The sequence below is a fragment of the Marmota marmota genome, unplaced genomic scaffold, assembly GCF_001458135.2.
Source record: "Marmota marmota marmota unplaced genomic scaffold, marMar, whole genome shotgun sequence".
Taxonomy (NCBI): domain Eukaryota; kingdom Metazoa; phylum Chordata; class Mammalia; order Rodentia; family Sciuridae; genus Marmota; species Marmota marmota.
In genome coordinates this window covers 65340392-65363717 of record NW_026000026.1, presented here as the reverse complement: position 1 = coordinate 65363717, position 23326 = coordinate 65340392, and the positions used below count along the sequence as shown (strand labels likewise).

At 33.9% G+C, this 23326-nt stretch overlaps 1 protein-coding gene across 1 annotated transcript in view; it reads left to right on the top strand.

The window, feature by feature from the left end:
* The window catches only part of Fbxl17 (F-box and leucine rich repeat protein 17), a 522788-nt gene that overhangs the window by 609 nt on the left and 498853 nt on the right, over positions 1–23326 (top strand). Inside the window, exons 2-3 of the mRNA XM_048811558.1 lie at positions 11435–11557; positions 13355–13612. Coding sequence (XP_048667515.1) covers positions 13433–13612 — 180 coding nt within the window. The 5' untranslated portion in view covers positions 11435–11557; positions 13355–13432. The remainder of the gene's footprint in view (positions 1–11434; positions 11558–13354; positions 13613–23326) is intronic.

Sequence of the window (23326 nt, the reverse complement as noted above, 5' to 3'; positions counted from 1 at the left end):
GTCAATATTATTGGGCATTACTACTGTCAGCTATACACACACATACATACACACACACGCATATGTATATATAATTTATTCCTCCAATTTATGCTGTGAGACAAATGCTGTTAATCCTCATTTTGTACAAGAAAAAAACTGAGTTTTTTCAATGCTTGGGTCAGAAAGCTTACAGTAATGAATCAGGCAGAATTGGTTTTTGCTCCGGTGGAGCTAATAATAGTTAATTGGGGGGCTGGGGCTCAGCTCAGTGGCAGAGTGCTTGCCTAGCACATGTGAGGTCCTGATTTCGATCCTTAGCACCACATAAAAATAAGTAGAATAAAGGCATTCTGTCTATCTTATAACTATAAAAAATAGTTAATTGGGGCTTGAAGTGATTGTACAAGGTCACATACATAAAGGGAGATCTGAGTCTTGAACTAGGGAATTTATGCCTTACTAACCCCTTTTGTTTTGTTTATGTTATATTATCTTCCTAAACTTCAATCCTTACACAAAAACGTACAGATTACCAGAAGGTAAGGACAGATTATTGTTGTGGGGTGGGGGCTAGTAGAGTGGGTGAGTGGAGGATTGAGTGCCCTATGGGAATTTTGTGTGTCTTTCAATTACTAAGTAAATTTTGCAGTTTTGTCACTGCCAGTGACAAACATTAGTTATGTGATAGTTTGTATTAAGCTGTTACAAACTAATTTTTAATTTTTTCTTTGTTTTCTCTCTTGGTCCCAAATCTTTTCTTTCTGGAGCTTAATAAATATAAAGTCTCCATTTTCAATGTGGATGGTATTTAAGACTAGCCAAAAATAACCTTGATAAGAGTTCTACTATTTTTCTTACTGAAGTAACTCATGAAGTAAAATTGTTACTGTCACCAGTATACTTTCTTTGATTAGACTGTTTGCATATTTATAATTCTGTGTATTTGGATATGTTTTACTGGGACATTAATGATCTTGTGAATAATACAGCAAAAGAGAGGGAAAGTTTACTTTTCCTTGTGCCAAAATATGATGATTTTAACTATTAAGGAGGTAATTTTTTTTGTAGGATTATTTGCTTACTCTGTGTAGGCATAGGGTGTGTTTTAGGATAGAGGGAACTTTCTCAAGTCCTTTAAATCATTCCATGACAGGGACAAATAAAATATCAACAAGTATTTGGTATTAAAGTTTCATTACTGTCTTCTTATTTGGCAAGTAAGACTTTAAAAACAAACCAGAAGAAAAATCAGGTATTTTCCTCTTTCTACCTAAAACATCATTTCATGAAGTAAAGAACATTTTAATAATAAGAAAAAAATCTAGGAAGGATTCGGTCTTGTAATAATGAGCAACCCTTATAGAAAAATTTATTCTGTCTATCTGCTACATTGTTCTTTTTCATCTTTTTGTTCTGGATTGTTGAAAACCATTTAAAGGACATTTAGGAATTACCCATGGACTTGTTTGTTGTGTTGGAGTATTTGGGCACATTATGTAGATTTCCATTATTTGTGTTGAAGCTTGAATAAAGAGTCTCTGATTTTCAGGTCCTAAGGGTATCCAGCAGGAAGTGAGTTAGACTCTCTGAGGTGAATTGAAATAGAGAGATTTTTCAGCCAACTCAAGTAGAACTCTTGAGTGCAGAGACTCTGTGCATGCATCTCTTTTTCATTGTTCTAGTAGCACTCAGTAAATATCAATGAATGAATAAATAATCAGGTGTTCAGAGCCTGCCCTGAAACTTCTGGTGAATATGCCACACCACGAAAGAAGGTTCTAAGTAATGTTCACGTTTGACTTGAGTTACTGTTGTTTGAGCCACAGGATGGCCTTGTGATGGTGAAAAGGTTTGACTCTACTTTTGATAAGGGCTGGAGGCTTTTTGATTTGGAGGAGACAAGACTTGTGGAGCTTTGACAGTTCCTCCCCACCCCCCAGCATTTGAAGGGTCATTGCATTGAGATCCATCATCTGCATTCGAAAATGTTATTACAAAGTATGTCCTACTCCCCTGATAATAGGTCTGTAGCTTTTATAATTGCATTTCTTCATCTTTTGTATTAGCAAATTATGATAGTTGTTTAAAAATGAGGAGCAGGGGAAGAATTTAGGGATTTTTTTGGGGGGGGAAAGTTATCACATACTTGCCCATTTTTAAAATATGAATAGAAAGAGAAAAATTAAACTCTGTTGTTTCATAGGCTGATTTTGGCTTAAGATCAATAAGGCATTTCATTTTTATATAAGTAATATTCTTTGCTTTAAAATATTCAAGTAATTCAGGTAAAGCCTAATTTGCTTTGTTTCACCCCTGTGTTCCTGTTTAGTTTCCTCAGCAGAGGTAACTAAGCATAGTGAACAATTTAAGTTGTTTTGTAATCCTGCATGGTTCAGTACATTAGTTGCTAGCTACATGTATTTAAATTTAAAGTAGTTAAATAAGATTTTAAATTTAGTTTCTTAGTTATAATAGCCACATTTCAGAAATTTGTAAGTCATGTGGTTAGTGGCTACTGTACTGGACTGTGCAGATAGCACTTTCTGCAATAATAGAACAGTTCTATGTAAACCTTCATAGCTTTCTCTTTGTAAGTGGCATCAAAATGTACATATTCTGTAACTTTCATTTTTTATTAACGTTAACACGTAGTTTCCTTCATTCTTTTTAACTGCTGCTTCGTGTCACATAGTATTATACCATATTTCTCTGTGAACGGATGTTTCCAATTTTTTTGCAATTAAGAAAATGCTTATATGTGTTTTCTACACACATGTGGTCATATTCTTCTAGGGTGCATTTCAAGAAATGGACTTTCAGAATTGGAGTTTGTACTTGGAATTTTAGAAAGTCTAACAATGAGCGCTGTCATAAAATGGAATGAAACTTTTCTGGAAATTGTAAGCCTTACTGGAAATCATAATTATGCAACTTCAGAATAGGAAGAGATTTTTGAGATCATCTTGTTACTCCCCCCCCCCCAATGGATGAAGAAACAGCCACAGAGAAGTGAAATAGCTTACTCCAAGACATTTTAGTGAATGGCAGACCCTGGACTAGATTCCAGGTGTAGAGATGTTTTCAACATATTCTTTCCAAGGGCCTAAATACTCTCTCAGGAATTTATGGAAGGGATTCCAAAGTTGTGGGGGGATTATACCAGACAACTTTAAATTACTGATTCATTGGCTAATTTTATAATTGGGTCTACAGGGTTGAGTTGTGGTCTTTAAATATAAGAAATGTGGGAAGCAGAGAATGGCTCATCAAAAGTCAGAGAGCATTTTTCTTAAAGTACTTAAACCTGTTAAAATTGATCTTTGGTTTCTGGTTGTTTTGGATCAAATAGGCTATCTTCAGTCTTTGCTACTTGTTGGCTTCATAACTTTAAGCAACTCAGTCTACTAAAATCACTATTAGATTTTTATATGGTAGAACCACTATTACAACAATTTTCTTTACATAGTTACAATCTGAGCCATTGGGTATCTTGAAATTGGCATTTAAATATTAGATGCTGTGTGGTTTATGTATAGATTATTTTGCTGTTAGTCAACTAAATGGGAGACCCAAAATATATAAACCACAATAAGAAACAATCTCAATGCATTCACCTCTGATAGTGCCAATAGATAATAAATTTTTGTGGATTTATTACTGACAGGAGACTATAGTGGTCAAGGCAGAGTTCTATGAGAGAAATATGCATTGAAGGAAAGCATATGTACCTGATCAGTTTTTTCTAGATGTGAAAACAGGGATGAAAGCACATGGAAATGAGAGTCAAAGAAGAAGAGTAATATTTATTTAAACCTTTATGAGTGTACATTACTAGTGAACAGGAAGGAAGAATTAAGTTATATATACCATTTCATGAATGCCTTATTTAAGGGTCCAGTTACCAGATTACCTTTCAAACAGATGAGATGGTTTTAGTGCTAAAATTCAGTCTTTATCAAGTCAGGTTTACAAGTTTTTTTTTTTTTTTTTTGCTGAAGGATGTCGTGTTCTTGATCAAGTTAATCAGGCTACCAAAAAATGAGATTTGTTTACTTCTCATTTAAGATTTTTGTCAGTTTGGGTGCCTTAAAATGAGTTACTGACGAGGTAATCTTGAATGCGTTGTCAACTTTGGGGTTCTAAGTTATGTGACTGATAGGGAAAGAAAAGAGGCTAAAGGAAGGAAAATACTGATTTATTTCACTTAGCGTAATCGAGTTTTAAAAAGTTTGGTATCTTTGGCTACATATTTTATACTTATCAATTATGTATTAAATTCCTTTTCTTATGTAAATCCATGTGGATTTAGTCATTGATGTGTGAGTTATAACAGTCATCCTTACTTTTACAAAAGACAATATTCAAAGAAGGTAATACGCAAAATCAGACAGTTTTCAAGCAAGGAGCTGCTAAGTTTCAATGACTATTCCCCACATGTTATTTGTTAAGGGAAAAATTAGCCCTTTAAGGCCATATAATCCTTTAACCTTAAATAAAGGATCTTACCTGCAGAAATCTTCTCTTATCTGTAACATGAGGAGGATGAGCATAAAAATATTCTTAAGAGTGGGAATTGGAGCTATGGCTGATGAAGGGCTTAGTGAATCCTTGCCATTAAAAACAAACATAATACTGGAAAAATTGCTCAAAGCTTTTCAGATTTTAGAAGTCCACTAAAAGTAGACAAAAAATGGGGAGTCATGCATTCTTAGGAAAACAGAAGCTGTTAAAGCTTCTGGCAAGACTTAGTGGAAGTCTACAGCATTCTTGCATGGTATCCCTACTGTGACCTCCTGCCTTCACACTTTTGGCACGAACTATAGTTTGGAATACTAGTAGCTTTGCTGCCAAAGGTCTGACTAGGTTTGGGACAATAAATGGTAACCTGTATTTGCCAACTGAAAGTGGTGTACTTGTTAGGAAAATAAGGAAAAATTATACATATGCTAGTCTGAGATTGTGGTGCATGTTGGGATAAGTGGGAGTCTAGCTGTAAATTAAACAAACAGACCTTGGAAATGAGAGGACCATGAAGATTATAATCTCTTTATGCATCCTGGTTTATTATAAAAACGCCCATGTGTATGGGGGTGTACATGGTGGGTAAGGACTGAGGTGTCTTAACAGAAAGCAAGGGTCAAGGCAATATAAGAAATGGCCAAGTGGATTGCAAGTTTGAGCCTAGCCTTGGTAACTTGTGAGACCTTGTTCAAAATAAAAATAATAAAGAGGGCTGGGGATGTAACTCAGTGGTAAAGTGGTCCTGGATTCAATCCCTAGTACCAAAAAAAAAAAAAAAAAAAAGGCGGGGTGTCAAATCTTGAATATGCCTTTTCTGTAACCCACACACAGAAGAGCAGGCTGGAGATACTAGAGCACACCTTTGCCATATAATGAGTGGAAAATCAAGCAATTCAGACATATGACTTCTTTAGGAAGCCAGGCTAAAAAATAAGAAAACACGAACAGATAACATAGATTCCATAGTGTAAGGCCAGGCAGGTTTAAAATAGAAGGGCTCAGAAAAACAATATTTTACAAATACTACAATATTTAAAATGTCAATTTTTTTTTGGTGCCTGAGATTGAACCCAGGAGTATTTAACCACTGAACACATCCTTAGACCTTTTTATTTTTTGAGACAGGGCCTTGCTAAATTGCTGAGGCTGGCTTTGAACCCTCAGTCTCTTGCTTTAGCCTCCTGAGCCGCTGGGATTATAGGCATGTGTCACTGTGCCTGGGCAAAAATGTCTTAATTTTTTAAAATTAATTATTTGTCTTAATTAGTTATACATGACAGTAGAATGCATTTATGCACTTTGATATATCATACATAGATGGGATATAATTTTTCATTTTTCTCAGTGTACATATTGCAGAATCATATTGGTCATGTAGTCATGTATATACATAAAGTAATAATGTCCATTTCATTCTACTATCCTTCCTATCCCCACATCTCCTCCCCTCCCTTCTCCTCCTCTCCCCGCCCCTCCCTTCCCTTTACTTCCTCTACCTAATCTAAGATAACTCTATTCTTCTCAAGTGCCTTCCCCAATCCATTGTGAATTAGTGTCTGCATATTAGAGAAAACATTTGGCCTTTGGTTTTTTGGGATTGACTTATTTTGCTTAGCATGATATTTTCCAGCTCCATCCATTTACTAGCAAATGCCATAATTTCATTCTTCAAAGCTGGGTAATGTTTCATTGTATATATATCCATTCATCTATTGAAGAACACCTAGGTTGGCTCCATGGTTTAACTATTGTGAATTGAGCTGCTATCAAAAAAAATTTCTAATTTTTAACAAAAGATTTTTAGATATGTGGAAAGACAGAAACATGTGATCATACTGAGGGGGGAAAAAGCAGCTAATGGAAACTGACTCTGAGTGGGCCCAGATTTAAAGAGTTCAAATGGCTACTATAAACATGTTAAAAGAATGAGGAAACATTATTCAAAAAATTATGAGAATATGGTGACATTGATCCAACAAATGGGAAGTCTCTCTAAAGAAATGGAAACTATAAATATATTTTTATTTTTTTCATAAATAGAAGTGCTTTCTTAACTTTACTGTCAGATTTTCCATTGTTATTGTATAAAAATACCTAATAGCTCTAAAATTTATTTTTGTATTTATTCTTCTTTAGGATTTTCCATATATAAGATGATGACATATGTGAAATAGAGAACGTTCTAATTCTTACTTTTCAATCTAAGTACCTTTTGTTTCTTGTCTTTGCTTACTTAATAGCATTATTGAGACTTTACAGTACAATGTTGCATAGTGATAGCATACATCTTTGTCTTGTTCCTGATATCAGAGTAAAAACTTTTAGTCTTTTACCATTAAGTATGATGTTAGTGTAGATCATATTTTTCAGGTTGAGGAAGTGATCTTTTATGTCTGGATTTTGCTGTGTTTGAATCAAGAAAGGGTATTGTATTTTGTTGAAGGCTTTGTCCTGTACTAGTTGAAGTGATCAATTTTTTTTGTTCTTGTTTTTTAAAACTTTCTTTTGTTAATATGGTGTGTTACATGGATTATTTTTTCCCTACCCATGGATCACCCTCAACCATGGTATATATAGTTCTTCTTTTACTCTGTTGTAGGGATTTAGTTTGCTAATGTTTTACTGAAGATTTTTGCACCTACATTCATAAAGGATATTGGTCTATAGTTTCTTGTGATTTTTTTGGTGTGGCTTTGGTGTCAGGATAATGCTGACCTTATAGAATGTTAGGAAGCATTCTGTCATCTTAATTTTTAGAAGAATTTAAGATGGATTGGTCTTAATTCTTTTTTAAACTTATTACCAGTGAGGTCCTCTAGTCCTTAAAACTGTCTTAATAGGTAGCAGTAGTCAGGTGAGGGTTCATAGGCTGTGCCAAGCAGGCAGGCTCTAAATGAGTAAAATTTTGCCTTTTGGGCTTTTTTTGAAGATGATTATACATGTAAAAATTTGAGTTTAGCACAAGTGGGCTTTTGAGTCTCAGTCTGCAGTGAATAAATAACCTAGGGGGAATACACAAGGTCATCTTTGGCGCATTTATATAACACTAATGACTGTTTTAATCTTCTGTTGAATCCCTGTAACACATTTTTAGTTATTGTATGATTCAATTCCAGAATTTTTATTGGATTTATTTTCATAATTTCTACTGTTTAAAGTATTTTCTATTTAATGAGACATCTCTATTTGGTTCTCATGGTTTTCTTTCTTTCTTTCTTTATTTGCATTGTTGGGGGTTGCATACAAGAAAAGAGCTGTACCACTGAACTGCATTCCCAGCCCTCCTTTAGTTCTTTGCACATGGTTTCCTTTAGCTCTTTGAGCATATCTTAATTGTTTATTTAACTTTGTCTCAGAAGTCCAATATCTGGGCTTCCTCCTGGGTAGTTTCTGTAAATTTCTTTTTTTCATGTGGATGGGTCATGCTTTCTTGTTCTTTGAATGTTTCTCATGTATAAATGTATACACACACACACACACACACATGAATTTGTATATATGTACAAATATGAATGTATGTACGTACATACAACTATAATACATTTTGTTATACATTTTATATTTTATATGTATTTTAAACTGGACAGTGTGAAGTTGTAACGTGGCAGTTCAGGTGTAAACCTTTCATTAGCTCCTAAAATTTTTAATCGATCTTGACAGTTTTTGAAAATTTATTCTTTTTTTTTTTTTTCTGTGAAGGAACAGGTTTTTGGAATTCCCTCTTCTGTTGTTTTCACTGATATCCTCTCACACTTTTGAATAACCCATTCATGCATTCCTATAATCTCAGTGACTTGGGCTGAGGCAGGAGGGTTGCAAGTTTGAGATCAGCCTCAGTATTTTAGCAAGATCCTGTCTCAAAATAAAAAATGAACAGGGCTAAGGATGTAGCTCAGTGAAAAAGTACCTAGAGGTTCATCCCAAGTACTAAAAACAAACAAACAAAAAAACACTCATCAAGGAAGATTTCACAAGGAAACTTAGAAAATATTTTGAACTGTATGAAAGTGAAAAACATTAACATTTATGAGATGCAAACTAAAGTGGTGGTTAAAAGGAATTTATAACTCTAAGTGCACATGTTATAAAGAAGGGGTCACAAAGTATAGCCCTGAGGTGCCAAATCTGCCAATTTTTGTAAATAGTTTTTTTGGGGCATTCAGCTATGCAAAAATGAGTGTGCAGGGCTATGTTCCAGTAAAACTTAAGACTAGGGAAATGAAGTTTCTCTCAGATACAGCCACCTAGGCTGCTTTGTAGTTTTGCATCACTGAGGCTGCTTTCAAGGTGGTAAGAAAAAAGTAATGAATCCTTGTATACTTTTTCGATCACAGAGTTCCCTTTCTTAGTTCACTTGTCCAGAAATATAGCTTTACCTTTAAGGTTTAAGGTTCCTTCACAGCAGCCACATTGCACTCTGTTAATGAGGAAACATTTGGGATATGACCAGTAGAGAGAAAAGGGAAACAATACAAAAGGCAGACTCTTCTTACTTTTTGTCTTGCAGAGGCATCATTCTCCTGGTCTAGAAAGATGGTGTTTTCTGAATTTTGTTGGATATGCCTGTAGTATAGTTCTACACATGGGCTACATGCATTAGGGAATAAAAGGAAAAAAACAAAACAAACTCGGGAAGCTTATTCCTCTGATTGGTCATTCCTCATATTTTTGCTTCCCTCTGCATTCTATCTATTATTAACTTTTTAGAATCCTGAGGTAGTAGTTTTTAATATGTTGTAGTCCAGAAGTTTTACTTCAGAGTAGTACAGGTAAGATTTTCTTGTAGTCTTATTCCATTTTTGTTGGTGTTGGAGGCACATTCATTAGGTGATTCTTAAATATATTCTCTACATCTCACTAGATCATTTTGGGAGAAAATACTTATGAAGAGAAGGCCTTTGTTTTTCCAAGGCTTAATCAAGATTTAAACATAATAGATACTCTAGCTTAGCTGTGTACAACTTTTGATTGTACAGAGGTAAGTCATGTAGGCCATGGTTATGAAATTATTTATTACATATGTTGTTCCAGACACTTTTCCAGAAATTTTATCCATACTCTTTAATTTCACAATAACCCTACTCTGTAAATGCCTTATTTTTCCTATCTGAAAGATAAGGGTGATGGCTCAGTGGCAGAGCACTTCCCTCGCACATGTTAGGGACTGGGTTTGATCCTTAGCACTACAAAAATAAACAAAATAGAGATATTGTGTCCATATATAACTAAAAAATATTTAAAAAAGAAAATTGAGGCACAGAGAGGTTAGATAATTTACCCAAGGTTATATAGATAGGTTTGGATCATGGCTTTCCCCATCTACTAATATAAGGCAATATATTAAGAGTCTATGTTCTCTTTAAAATTTTTACTTAATATTGTGGAAATTTTCATATATAAACCAAAGCAAAGAATGGTATGTTGGATCCCCAGTTGTTCTTTACCCAGTTTAACTTCTTTTTTGTTTTATGTTTTGCCAACATTTTTTGTTTTCAATAAAGAATCTAAAAGCATATTCTGGGTATATCATTTCAGCCATAAACACTAAAGTATCTAAAGTTATAATAGCTTTTTAAAGAGAATATAGCAATTTTAATATAACTACAATCTAAAAAGTGAAAAGTAATTTTTTTACATCATCTAATATCTACTTTATGTTCATTCAGTTTTATCTGATTGTCCAGATATATCTTGTTATAGTTGGTTCTATTGAGTGTTTCTCCATCCACACAGTTGATACACTTTTTTTTGGTTTTTGTGTTCAGTCCTGGGGATTGCACCCAGGAGCAGTCTATGGCCAGTCCTTTTTATTTTCAATTTGAAGGCAGGGTCTTGCTAAGTTGCTTCAGCTGACTTCAAACTTGAGATCTTCGTATCTTGGCTTCCCAAGTAGCAGGGATTACAGATATGCACCACCCTGCCCAGCCATATAACTCTTGATTTTCGTAAATCTGTATTGGTTCTAACCCTGACTGACTGTAACAGTAACTGTAATTGTAATTTAAAAAATTTGTTTAAAGTAGTTTTTTAATTTTAGGATAATTTTGTTTTATTTTGTATATTGGGTGAATAACATCATGTTTGATATGGAGTAATTAAATATAAAAAAGTGTACAGAGAGTTCCCCTGTACTCCTTACCCAGTTTATTTCCCCTAATTTTTTTTATCTTACATTACTTCTATACAATTGCCAAAACTATGAAACCAGCACTGCTATATGACTATTAAACTTGTCTTTATTTGGATTTTATCAGTTTTTCCATTGATGTCCTTTTCTGTCCCAGGATCCAATTCAGGACTGCATTAGTTGTTATTTTTCCTTAATCTTTGAACTATTTAGTTTCTCAGATAAAAACTTCTCATGACCTGGAAGTTTTTGAGGAGTCCTGATCAGGTATTTTGTAGTGTGTCTCATATATGATGTATATATTTCTCTTAGGATTAGGTTAGTGTTGACTTTCCATATACCCAGTGAGATAACATAGAAGTAGTGTGTGTGTGTGTTTATGATTTGCTTTTGTTTTTCTTTTCATATATTAAAAATTTATGTAGTTTCAAGGTCAAACTAGAAAACTTCTAAGCAATCTTATTTTCATATATCTGCCTTTTTTCTCTAAAAATAAGCATTTTTTTTATTAGTTTATGGTTTATCTTTCCAAAAGACAATAAGCAAACACAGAATCATGCATATCTTGGTACATATATGCTAGTATCCCCCTGTTCTCTTTTGTCCTTACACAGAAGATAACAGTTTATGTACATACTTCCTCACTAGGGCAATCTTTAACAATGACTTTTCCAATAATGGCCACTGGTATTAAAGATGGTTTTCTGTTTTAAACATTTAAGCTGTTTTTTTCTAACTTAATAAAGGTCTTTTTCTAAGCCTTGAAAATGTTTAGTACATATATTGTTCCTTTTTTATTCACAGATATTTTCCAATTTGTCCCTGGATGAACGTTGCCTTTCTGCATCACTGGTTTGCAAGTACTGGCGTGATCTTTGTTTAGATTTCCAGTTTTGGAAGCAACTGGATCTTAGTAGTCGTCAGCAGGTATGTAATCTAATTTTAAGAAACTTAAGAAATGATCTGACCCACCCACTTTAAAAAATCTTTATTCTTCTTCAAAAATCTCTTCCATGTTGTTTTTCAGGATCATTTAATGACTGTAACCTAAAATTTTGTGCTTTCTTAATTTTTCTTTTAATTCAAGTTAAAGCTATGTTCTCATGATGAACAAGATTGCTTTTGATGTAGATTGGCCATTTTGGGTTGCCTATTTTTTATTTATTTATTTTTTTCAGTACTCGGGATTGAACCCAGGGCCTCACACATGCTGGGCAAGCATTCTGTCACTGAGCAATGTCCCAGTTCTTTTCAAAAATTTTATTTTGAGACAGGGTCTCTCTCAGTTGTCTAGGCTGACCTCAAATTTGGAATCCTCCTGCCTCAGGCTTCCAAGTATCTGGGAGAATAGGTGTGTGTCACCACCCTCAGCTTCTGTTGCTTTTTAATCTTCTTATTCTTCTTCATTTTTTCATTACCTTTTTAACATTAGCAAACTTTTCCTTTTTTGTGTGAAGTTATATCACAAATATTATTTTAATAGTAGAAAAGAATAGCAAACATTTTTATAGACTGCCTTTGTATCATGTACTATTCTGAAAGCTCTTTCTTTTTCTTTTTTTCATTTGGGACCAAAAATAGGGTCTTATGCATGCTAGGCAAGTACTCTGACACTTAGCTACCTCCTCAGTCCTTTTTTATTTTTATTTTGAAACAAGAATCTTGCTAAATTGCCCCTGCTGGCCTCAAATTTGTCTTAGTCTCTCCAAGTAGCAGTGATTACAGGGGTGTGCCATCAAGCCTGGCTGAGGGCTTTTATGTATACAATTCATTTATTTATCTCAGTAATTCCATGAGGAGATACTTGTATTTCCCCTGTATTATGAATGAGGAAATGGAAGTAAAATGGGCTAAGATAACTTTTTAAAACTTACATTTTGATTGATTTTTCTAACCCTCCCCATTGCCCAGCTGTTTAATATATTTATATCAACTCAGGACCAGCCAAATGTAAAAGATGTGTAGGACAAGGTATGGAGTATACCATCCTCCCAGCACTTCAATGTGTTCACTATTGGAGACTATTTGAATTTCCTTATTAAAAGAGTTTTTATAGCAGATTCTCCAGGCCATCCCTGGAGGATGGATGCTGGGGGTAGGACTGAACGTTTCCATCATCTCAAGGATCTAGGGGCACAATTTTTTTATTTTTTTTTTGGGTGGTGCTGGGGATTGAACCTTATGCATGCAAAGCAAGCACTCTACCAACTGAGCTATATCTCTAGCCATGCCCCTCTCCCCCCCACCTTTTTAAAAAACATATTTTTAGTTGTAGATGGACACAATACCTTCATTTTATTTATTCATTTTTATGTGATGCTGAGGACTGAACCCAGTGTCTCAGGAGTGCTAGGCAAGTGCTCTACCACTGAGCCACAATCCCAGCCCTAGGGGCCCCATTCTGAGTCACTTCATTATTTATTATAAACTCAGGTGTGGTTAAAGGGGCTTGTTTAATAATAAAAGATACTATCATTCAAGAAATTCCAAAGGTTTCGGCAGCTCTGTGCCAGAAACTGGAGACAACAATTTTTTTTTATTATGCCACTCAGGGGCACCTCAATTCTTACTGTTTAACATTAAGGATTTTCTTTTGATTGTTGGGCCCTTTTTTTTTTTTTTTTTGCTATAATCTAGATAATTTATTGTGGGAAATTAAATGAAAGAAAGGAACTTTCTACTTTTAGCAAAAGTTTGAATTTATTTCCTTTTTTTCTCTCATAGGTCACTGATGAATTATTGGAAAAAATTGCATCAAGAAGTCAGAATATAATTGAAATCAACATTTCTGACTGTCGCAGCATGTCTGATACTGGCGTATGTGTTCTAGCATTCAAATGTCCTGGACTTCTTAGGTATACAGCCTACAGGTGTAAACAGCTTTCTGACACCTCTATTATTGCAGTTGCCTCTCACTGTCCTTTACTTCAGAAAGTACATGTAGGCAATCAGGACAAACTTACTGATGAAGGACTCAAACAGGTAAATTTTAGCATTTGTAGAATGATTTTACTCATTAATTAAAAATGTTTTGCAGCAACACTTTAAAAGGTTGTTGTATTTAAAAGAATGCCCAGAGAATGAAATGAGTCATCTTTTTTATATACCAGTGAATTTTTATTTGTTAGTAAATTAGAGTGCCATAGTTACAATAAGTAAATTAACTTTGTTATGTGTTTAGTGAGTGCCTGAGCTTCTGTGACCAGCCATTCTATTAAAGTTAAAAAAAAAAAAAAAAAAACATAAATTAATTTGCTTTAAGTAACAGTATGCAGATTGGGTCAGCAAAAGTTGCACCCCTGTGTCCCTCCTACCGCACAATCCCAGGATTAAACCCAGAGACTCTTTACCATTGAGGTATATCCCAGCCCTTTTTATTTTGAGACAGAGTCTTGCTAAGTTGCCTAGAATAGACCCAAACTTGTGATCCTCCTGCCTTAGACTTCCAAATTGCTGAGATTGCGGAAGTGGATCAGCGTGCCTGCATGGGTCAGAGAAGGTTTTGAAAAAAAATCTGCTTTTTTGGGGAGGGGTATACGGGATTGAACTCAGGGGCACCTCAACCACTGAGCCACACCCCCAGTCCTATTTTGTATTTTATTTATCTACACGGTCTTACTGAGTTGCTTAGCACCTTGATTTTGCTGAGGTTGGCTTTGAAATTGTGATCCTCCTACCTCAGCCTCTTGAGCCACTGAGGTTACAGGCATGTGCCACCGTACAGGGCTAAAAAAATAATCTTAATAATCTTAATTTCTCTCTTATATTACTAGATACATACATACATGATTTAAATTATTTAAGTATGGAAGTCTAAATTGAAGAGCATAAAATGAAGACAAATGGTAATCATCTGAATATCACCAAATAATTGAGTTAAAATTAGCTTTACATATACTTTTTTTTAATATGCTTCCTTTGGAAATGACATTTAGAATTTCATGGATCAGAGTGGATTGTTCATTTCACAAATGAAGATCCTTAAATTTAAACATTACGGACGAATTAACTGAATGCTTAATATTAAAAGAAGTTTGGGAAGATTTATCCTAATTGGTAACTACTGAGTGTGTCAGGTTACATATTAAGTATATTATCAATTTATAAGGAAGCCTATGTCATTGCAAAAACAAATTGTGCAATAACAATTTTGCTTGTTGTAATATTTTTCATCATTGATTCTGCTATATACAGGACGATTCACTAGCATTTCATGAAGTTCTTAAAATGTATTAAAAAATCAATGTTTTATGGAGACATATACATGAAGGTAGCATGATTTTATTTGCTTGATAGAAATTCTCAACAATTTATATTTCACCCTGAAACATTTTTAAAAGTTCTGTGAATTAAGAACTGAATTCAACTGTATTTAAATCTCATGAAATTTTACAAATAGGGATTAGTTTAGCAGACTACTGAGGGTGTTCCTAGTATTATTTGTGAAAACCAATAAGATCGCAGTTATGGTTGAAATAGAATGATAGCTACTTTAAGAAGTAAAACTTTAGTGTGCTGCTTAAGTATTATGAATTTTACTACTGTGAAACTAATTATGTAACTCCTCCCTAGAATATAAGGTGTTTTTGAGCTTGTTAACCTGTTTAGAGGTTTGCTTTAGATTTTCCTGGTTTCTGAATTAGGTATATATAAATTATATTTCTGATAGAAATAGTAAAACAGTACAAATTTTTCTCCTTAAGCTAATTCTGTTCTTTAGTATTTACATAGCAATCTCATTGTAGCATAGAGAGTAATATTTTCCTGTCCTTAAGACTCTCCTGTAGCAGGGTTAATTTAGATTCTTTTCTTCTGATGGAATAGTGTTATGGGTATAATAAATAATGGCATATATATATATATATATATATATATATATATATATAAAATATCAAATAGAAATATAGTTTTATGAAAAAACACATATATGCAATGCACATTAATATTATCTATTCTGTGTTACTATGTTAAATAAGTGCTGGCCTTGACCCACTCACTAAATTAATTTTATGACTCAGTGATATTTTGATAAACCCTGCTTAGGAGCATATTATGTTTTGAGTCAACTTACAGTTTTTAAGATATATAAGTAAAGTTGCAAAAGCCTGGATGGGGCTATTCTTAATTGATGAATTTTATTGTGTTAATGATTTCTCTTGAACTCAGTAACTTAGCAATTCACTGAATTGTTGGTTCTATAGCTAAAATTTTTTCCTGTTTTTTTAGTACAAACTGACAAATATTTTAAGGGGATATGTATATATTTTATTGATAATGTCTCTAAAATATAGTTTTTTCATAAATGATATAATTTTTATTTATTTATTTATTTTAAGAGAGAGTGAGAGAGAGAGAGAGAGAATTTTAATATTTATTTTTTAGTTTTCGGCAGACACAACATCTTTGTTTGTATGTGGTGCTGAGGATCCAACCAGGGCCGCACGCATACCAGGCGAGCGCCCTACCGCTTGAGCCACGTCCCCAGCCCCAAATGATATAATTTTGATTGACTTTAGCAAATATCAAATGTGTGTGCTTTTTGAATTCTTTGACTGAAAATCAATTGCTTAGAGATCTAGAATTTAATATTTTAAGTGTTGGATTCTGTTTACTAATGTTTGTCAAACTTATGGTGAAGCACCTAAAAGACCATTTTTGACTAAACTGTTTTATTTGTGAAATAGCACTTTGTAATGTTGGTATTTATATTTCCATAAAATATAATTTTACCCAAATAATTTTACTAGTGGAACAGTTTTTACCAGTGGAACGTATATGTACATCTTATAAAATTATAATCAAAGCCGGGTGTGGTAGTGCATGCCTGTAATGGGATGCTGAGGCAGGAGTTCAAAACCAGCCTCAGCCATAGCGAGGTGCTAAGCAACTCAGTAAGACCCTATCTCTAAATTAAAGAATACAAAATAGGGGGCTGGGGTTGTGGCCCAGTGATAGAGTGCTCGCCTAGCACGTGCAAGGCCCTGGGTTCAATCCTCAGCACCACATACAATAAATAAAATAAAAGTATTACTACAACTTAAAAAAAAAAAAATTAAAAAAAAAAAGAATATAAAATAGGGCTGGGGATGTAGCTCAGTTGTTGGTGCCCCCAAGTTCACAGAGTTCAATCCCTGGTACTGCTCCCCCTCTGCAAGAAAAAAAACAAAAAACAAAAAAAAAAACTATGATCAACAGCTCATGGTGGCACATGCTTGTAATCCCATCATTTGAGAGGTTGAAACAGGAGGATTATAAATTCAAGGCCAGCCTGGACAACTTAGTGAAACCATATCTCAAAATAAAAATAAAAAGGGCTGAGGATATAACTTAGCACCCATTTGTTCAATACCCAGTGTGGCCAACAGTAGTGACAACAACAAAACAAAAACTATAATCATGTATCTAGGACAGAGGAGAAGAAGCATTTAAGAATAATAGGCTGTTTTAGTTTTCCTAATATTTTCTTATCACTTAGTATTTGCCAGCTAGCAAATGATAGCAATAGCAAAGCATTAAATAAATGCAATAAATTATATTTGTTAAGTTACTATTTTATGTGTCTGTCACACCTGAATCTAATTTAATGGAACTCGGCATTTTTGGAAATGAGTCTCTGTAGGCTGAAAATGGTGTAAAGATAATAAGTGTTGCATTGGTAAATTTTAATCTGATGATACTGTGAGGTTTTTTTAATCTTTCAAACCAAATATTTAAAGTGATGTCAGCAAAATATTGGAGTAGGAAGCTCTAAAACCCTGTCCCTCCATAAAAACATTGAAAAACAAGTGAGAATTATCAGATCCAACTTTGCCAGAACTTTGGAAAACAGTAAAAGGTTTATAGTAACCAGGGGAAAACTAAACCATGAAAAGGGCAACTAAAAAGTGGAAGGAATGCATTGTGACTTTTACTTTTCTGAACCCTTCCTTCTTCCTACCTTGACAACAGGCATGAAGATAGTCTGCATTTGCAATGTCCCTGGTGCCAGAAGTAATAAAATGGACCTTATTTGTAAATTATTGTTTTCTTGTTCTAACCTATAAGAGAGCTACTCAAAGGGTTGTTACAGGTGCTCATAGTTCTGTTTCACTTGATTTAGAACTCTTTTGGGGAGGAAAAACAGTGGATATTGACTAAAGACATGTGGCCAATGGAAAAACTTTCATTTACTTTGTGTGAAAAATTATGGTGAGACATACAGTAGACTTCCTAAGGCCTGAGAAGTTCCTTTTTTTGGGAGGATTAAGGTAGTCGGAATACCATTGTATACAGGGGAATTTAAAAAGCCACGTGCAGGGACTTCGGCTGTTGTTCAGTAGTAGTATGCTTGCCTAGAATTCAGGAGGCCCTGGGTTCTATCTCTTCCTCTGCAAAACAATAAACAAAACAAAAAAGCCACATAAATGCATGCCCAGGTCCAAGACACATGCTCAGGAAAACATAAGATGACCATAAACTTTCATTAGTGGCTGCTTTCTAGGTTTAGTATAAACAAAAAGTAAAGGTCAAGGAAGAACTGTAAATAGGCACCTAACCACTCTGCAAAAACTGGGCAAAGTTTGTTCTAGTTTGTTTTGTTGGTATTCAAGGAAATCTCTTTCAAAACACTGGCTTAACATAAGTTAATCCTTGAATAATAAAAGACATCAGGGTGCTGGAGCTGGGGCTCAGTGGCTGCAAGTAGCACACTTGCCTGGCATGTGTGAGGAACTGGGTTCAATTCTCAGCATATAAGTAAATAAAATAAAGGACTATCAATAACTTAAAAATCAAACCCTGGGGGAAGTGGGAAGAATCTGATTACCCAAGTTTCTACATTATAATATTGATACCTAGTTTAAAAAAAAAAGAGTCACAAGGCATGCAGAGAAATAGAATATGGCCCCACTAATTGGCAGAACCCATCCTTAAGGAAGCCTAGACATTGAATTTATTAGGTAAAGATTTTTGGGTGGCATATGCCTGTAATTGCAGTGACTTGTGAGGGTAAGGTAGGGACTTGCAAGTTCAAGGCTAGCCTCCACAATTTAGTCAGACCCCATCTCAAAAAATAAAAGGACTGGTGTAAAGCAACCCTGGATACAATCCCCAGGTTCCCCCAACAACAACAACCACCAAAAAAAAATTTTTAAAGTAGAACTGCCCTGTAAGGAATGCTAAAGGAAATGATAAAAGAGAGTTCCCAGGTGACTCATGCCTGTAATTCCAGTGACTCAGGTGAATGAGGCAGAAGGATTGTAAGTTCAAGGCCAGCTTTAGCAACTTGCAAGGCCCTATGCAATTTATCAGGACTCTATCTCCAAAGGAAAAGGACTGGGGATATAGCTCAGTGGTAAGAATCTTTGGGTTCAATCTCCAGTTCCAAAAAATGAAATGCCAAATGAGTATACTTTAGGCTGAAATAAAAAGACGCTAGATAGTAACTGAAAGTTATGTGAAGAAAAAAAATCACTGGTAGAGTTAACCACATAGGGGTTGAATATACAAGATGGAAAAAGTTTGTTCCATACAAATAGTAACCAAAATACAGCTGGAATGGCAGTTTTATCATACAAGATATATTGTAAGTCCAGAAAGTTTACAAGAGACAATGAGAGTGATAGATGTTGAGAACATTTATAATCCTTTAGGAAGATGAATAGTTAAATGTGATTGTTTAGAGATTCAAGAGAATCTCTAAATATATGTAAAAAAAAAAAATTGAAAGACTTGAAGGGAAAAATCTACTTTGATAGTTGGAGACTTCTATAACTCAATAATTGATATATCAACAAAGAAATACAAAACATGAATGATAGCATAAACCAAATTACATCTAACAGACATGTATAGTATACTTCACTCAACAGTTGAAGAATACATGGAACATTTTCAAGAACATGTTTTCATAAATTTAAAAAGAATGGAACATATACAAAGTATTTTCTCTGACCATAATAGAATTAATATGGAAAATAATAACTGAAAGAATACTAGGACACAAACATATAGAATTAAAACTATTATACAACCAATGGGTCATAGAAAAAATAATGGATGAAATTAGAAAATATTTGAAATGAGTGAAAATGAAAACACTACATACTAGAATTCATTGGATTCAGCAAAAGCATCATTCAGAGAATACCTTATAGCTATAAAAGCGTATAATAAAAAGTAAAATCTCAAATTGGTAACCTAAGTGTACATCTGAGGGAACCTGAGAATATAGAACAAGCAAACCCAAAACTAGTAGAAGGAAGGAAATAATGAGCAGCGTAAGGATAAACAGAATAGAGAACAGAAAACTACAAAGAAAATGAAGGAAAACAAAATTAGATCATTTGAAAAGATCAAGAAAATGGACTAACTTTGAATAGGTTTTGACAATGGAAAAAAAACCTTGAAAATTAATAAGTCATACATGAGAGTGGGATTGGTACTGACTTTACAGAAATAAAAAGGATTCTGTGAGAAAACTACACCAACAGTATAGATGAAATAGACATTTTTCTAGAAATAAACTATAGAAACAGATTCAAGAATTAGAAAATCTAAGTAGATTTACACCAATAGATTAACACCAGTCCTTCTCAAATTCTTCCAATTCATTCTGTGAGGCCAGCATTACCCTGCTTCTGAAGCCACATGAAGACATCGAAATGAATAAATAGAACCACAGACCAATATCTTTAATAAATATGCAAAAACTTTCAGCCAAGTTTTGGCAAACTGAATTCACCGGCATATTAAAAGGATTATATATCATGACCAAGTATAGTTTATCCCAGGAGTGTAAGATTTGTTCAAGATACAAAAATCAATTGATGTAATATATCATAACAACACAGAAGAAAAAGAATAAACAGTTGTTGTTAAAGAATCATTTAAAGAAATCAGCACCCTTTCATAATGAACTAGGAATAGAGTGATATTTCTTCAACATAATAAATAAAAGCCATATGTGATAAACTAGCTGATACACTTAGTGGTGAAAAATGGAAAACTTAAGAACAAGAAAAAGAGAATGCAAATTTTTTGTTCTGCATTCTTCTGTGAGTTCAAACCAGAGTAATTTGACAATAAAAAAGAAGTAAAATGCTTTCAAGTTGGAACGGAAGAAGTAAAACTCTCTATTATTTGCAGATGGCATACTTTTATATATAGAAAACAAAGAATCCACAAAATAACTATTTTGAATTAATAAACATTTTCAGTAGCGTGCCATGACAGAAAAGTCAGTTGTATTTTTGCCCACAACAATGAAAACCCCCAAAGAAATGGAATTCAAATAATTCCATTTACAGTAGCAACTAAATTTTTCTATAAATGCTGCTTTTGCTTCATTCCATAAATTTTGACATGTACTTTCATGTTAATTTAGTTGAATATTTTTTAAGAATTTCTTTGGAGGCTACTTTGACCCTTGTGTTATTTAGAAGTGTGTTGTTTAATTTCTGAATGTTTTTGGATTTTCCAATGATTTTTCTGTTATTAATTTTTAATTGTGGTGTGTTCTGAGAGCAGATATTGCATGATTTCTGTTATTTTAAATTATTAAGGTGTGTTTTTAAAATTTTTAATTTTTTTTAACTTGTTCTAATTGGTTATACATGATAGTAGAATGCATTTTGACACATTGTACACAGATGGAGCACAACGTTCATCTCCTTCCTCTGGCAGAACTTTGTGCAGAGTCACACAGGTAGTTTAATCATACATGTATATACGGTAATAATGTCTGTTTTATTCCACTGTCCTTTCTATCCCTACATCCCTTCTCCTCCTCTCACTCCCCTCTGCCCAATCCAAAATTCCTTCATTCCCCCTCCCCACATTGTGAATCAGCATCTGCTTATCAGAGAAAGCATTTGGCCTTTATGACTGAGTAATATTCCATTATGTATATGTACCACATTTCTTTATCCATTCATCTGTTGAAGGGCATGTATTTTGGTTCCATAGTTTCGTTATTGTGAATTGAACTACTCTAAACATTGATGAATCTCCATACTGCTTTCCATAGTGGTTGCACCAATTTGCAGTCCCACCAGAAATGTATGAGTGTACCTTTTTCCTCACATCCTCACCAACACTTAATATTGCTTATATTCTTGGTAATTGCCATTGTGACTGGAGTGAGATGAAATGTTAAGAGTAGTTTTGATTTGCATTTCTCAAATCACTAGAGTTAAAGTGTGTTTTATGGTCCAGAATGTAGTCTGTCTTGGTGAATGTTCCATGTTAGTTTGAGAAGAATATGTATTCTGATGTTACTGAGACAGTCTACAGAGGACCACCATATCCAGTTGATTGTTGGTGTTATTGGAAGTCAACTTTTTTTCTTTTTTAACTGCAGTGCATTAAAATCTCTAATTATCATAATGGATTCATCTCTTTTAATCTGTCACTGTTTTTGCTTCATATATTCTGACACTCCTATTAGGTGCATACTTGTTCAGGGTTATTATATCTTCTTGGAGTATTGTCTCCTTTTTCATTATGTTATGTCCTTTTTATCACTGACAACTTACATGGAACTCTGTTCTGTCTGAAGTTGTTATAGTTATTCCCAGAGTTTATTTAATAATCGGGATCTTTACTTTTTTACATTTCTGAAGGATTGCTTTTAAGTATTCTCTTTTCTCTCAATTTGTAAATCTCTCTTAGTGTATAGTCATTTAGGGATTAATTTAAATATTCAAATTTCATTTGATAACAATTTTTGTGACTGTTTCATGGACTTCTTTTTTAAAGATTTTTTTTTTGTTTGTTTGTTTTAAGAGCAGTTTTAGAGTCATGGCAAAATTGAGAGGAAGTAGAGATTTCCTATATTCTTCCTGCTTCCACATGTGCACGACCTTCCTCATTATCAACATACCCAACCAGAATGGTCCATTTATTACATTTAATAAACCTTCATTGACACAATCATCAGTCCCAAAGTCCATAGTTTATAAAAGGGTTCATTTTTGGCATTGTGTATTATGGGTTTTGGACAAATACAAGAAGAGATAGTTCTACAATTATAATATCATACAGAATATTTTACTGCCCAAAATGTCACTCTACACTCCACTCTTAACTTTGGGCGATCACTGATCTTTTTATTTTCTTTATTATTTTAAGTGTTCCAGAATGTGTCTGATTCCAGTTGGAATTATATAGTATAAAGTCTTTTCGAATTGGTTTCTTTGACTTAGTAGAGCATATTTAAGGATCCTCCATGTCTTGTCTTTTTTTTTTTTTCTTCTTTTTTTGGTACTGGGGATTTAACCCAGGGGTGCTTTACCACTGAGTCACCTCTGAAACCCTTTTTATTTTGTAATTTGAGTTAGGGGCTTGCTGTGTTGCTTAGGATCTCCCTAATTTGCTGAGGCTGACCTTGAACTTTCAGTTCTTCTTTCTCAGCCTCCAGTGTTTCTGGGATTACATCTTCCATCTTTTGACAGCTCACTTATTTTTAGCACTGGGTAATATCCCATTATCTGTGTATACTACAGTTTATCCATTCAACTACTGAAGGACATTTTGGTTGCTGGATTTTATAGTAAAAGTCTCCAGCTATTATAAATTAATAAATTAGTAAATCAATCTGTTTCTTCTTGTGGTTCTTTAATTTTTAGCTTTACATATTCTGATAATTTGTTGTTGTTGCACATACACTAAGGATTGCTGTCCTTTTGAAGCATTTATCCTTTTTTCATCATTATGTAA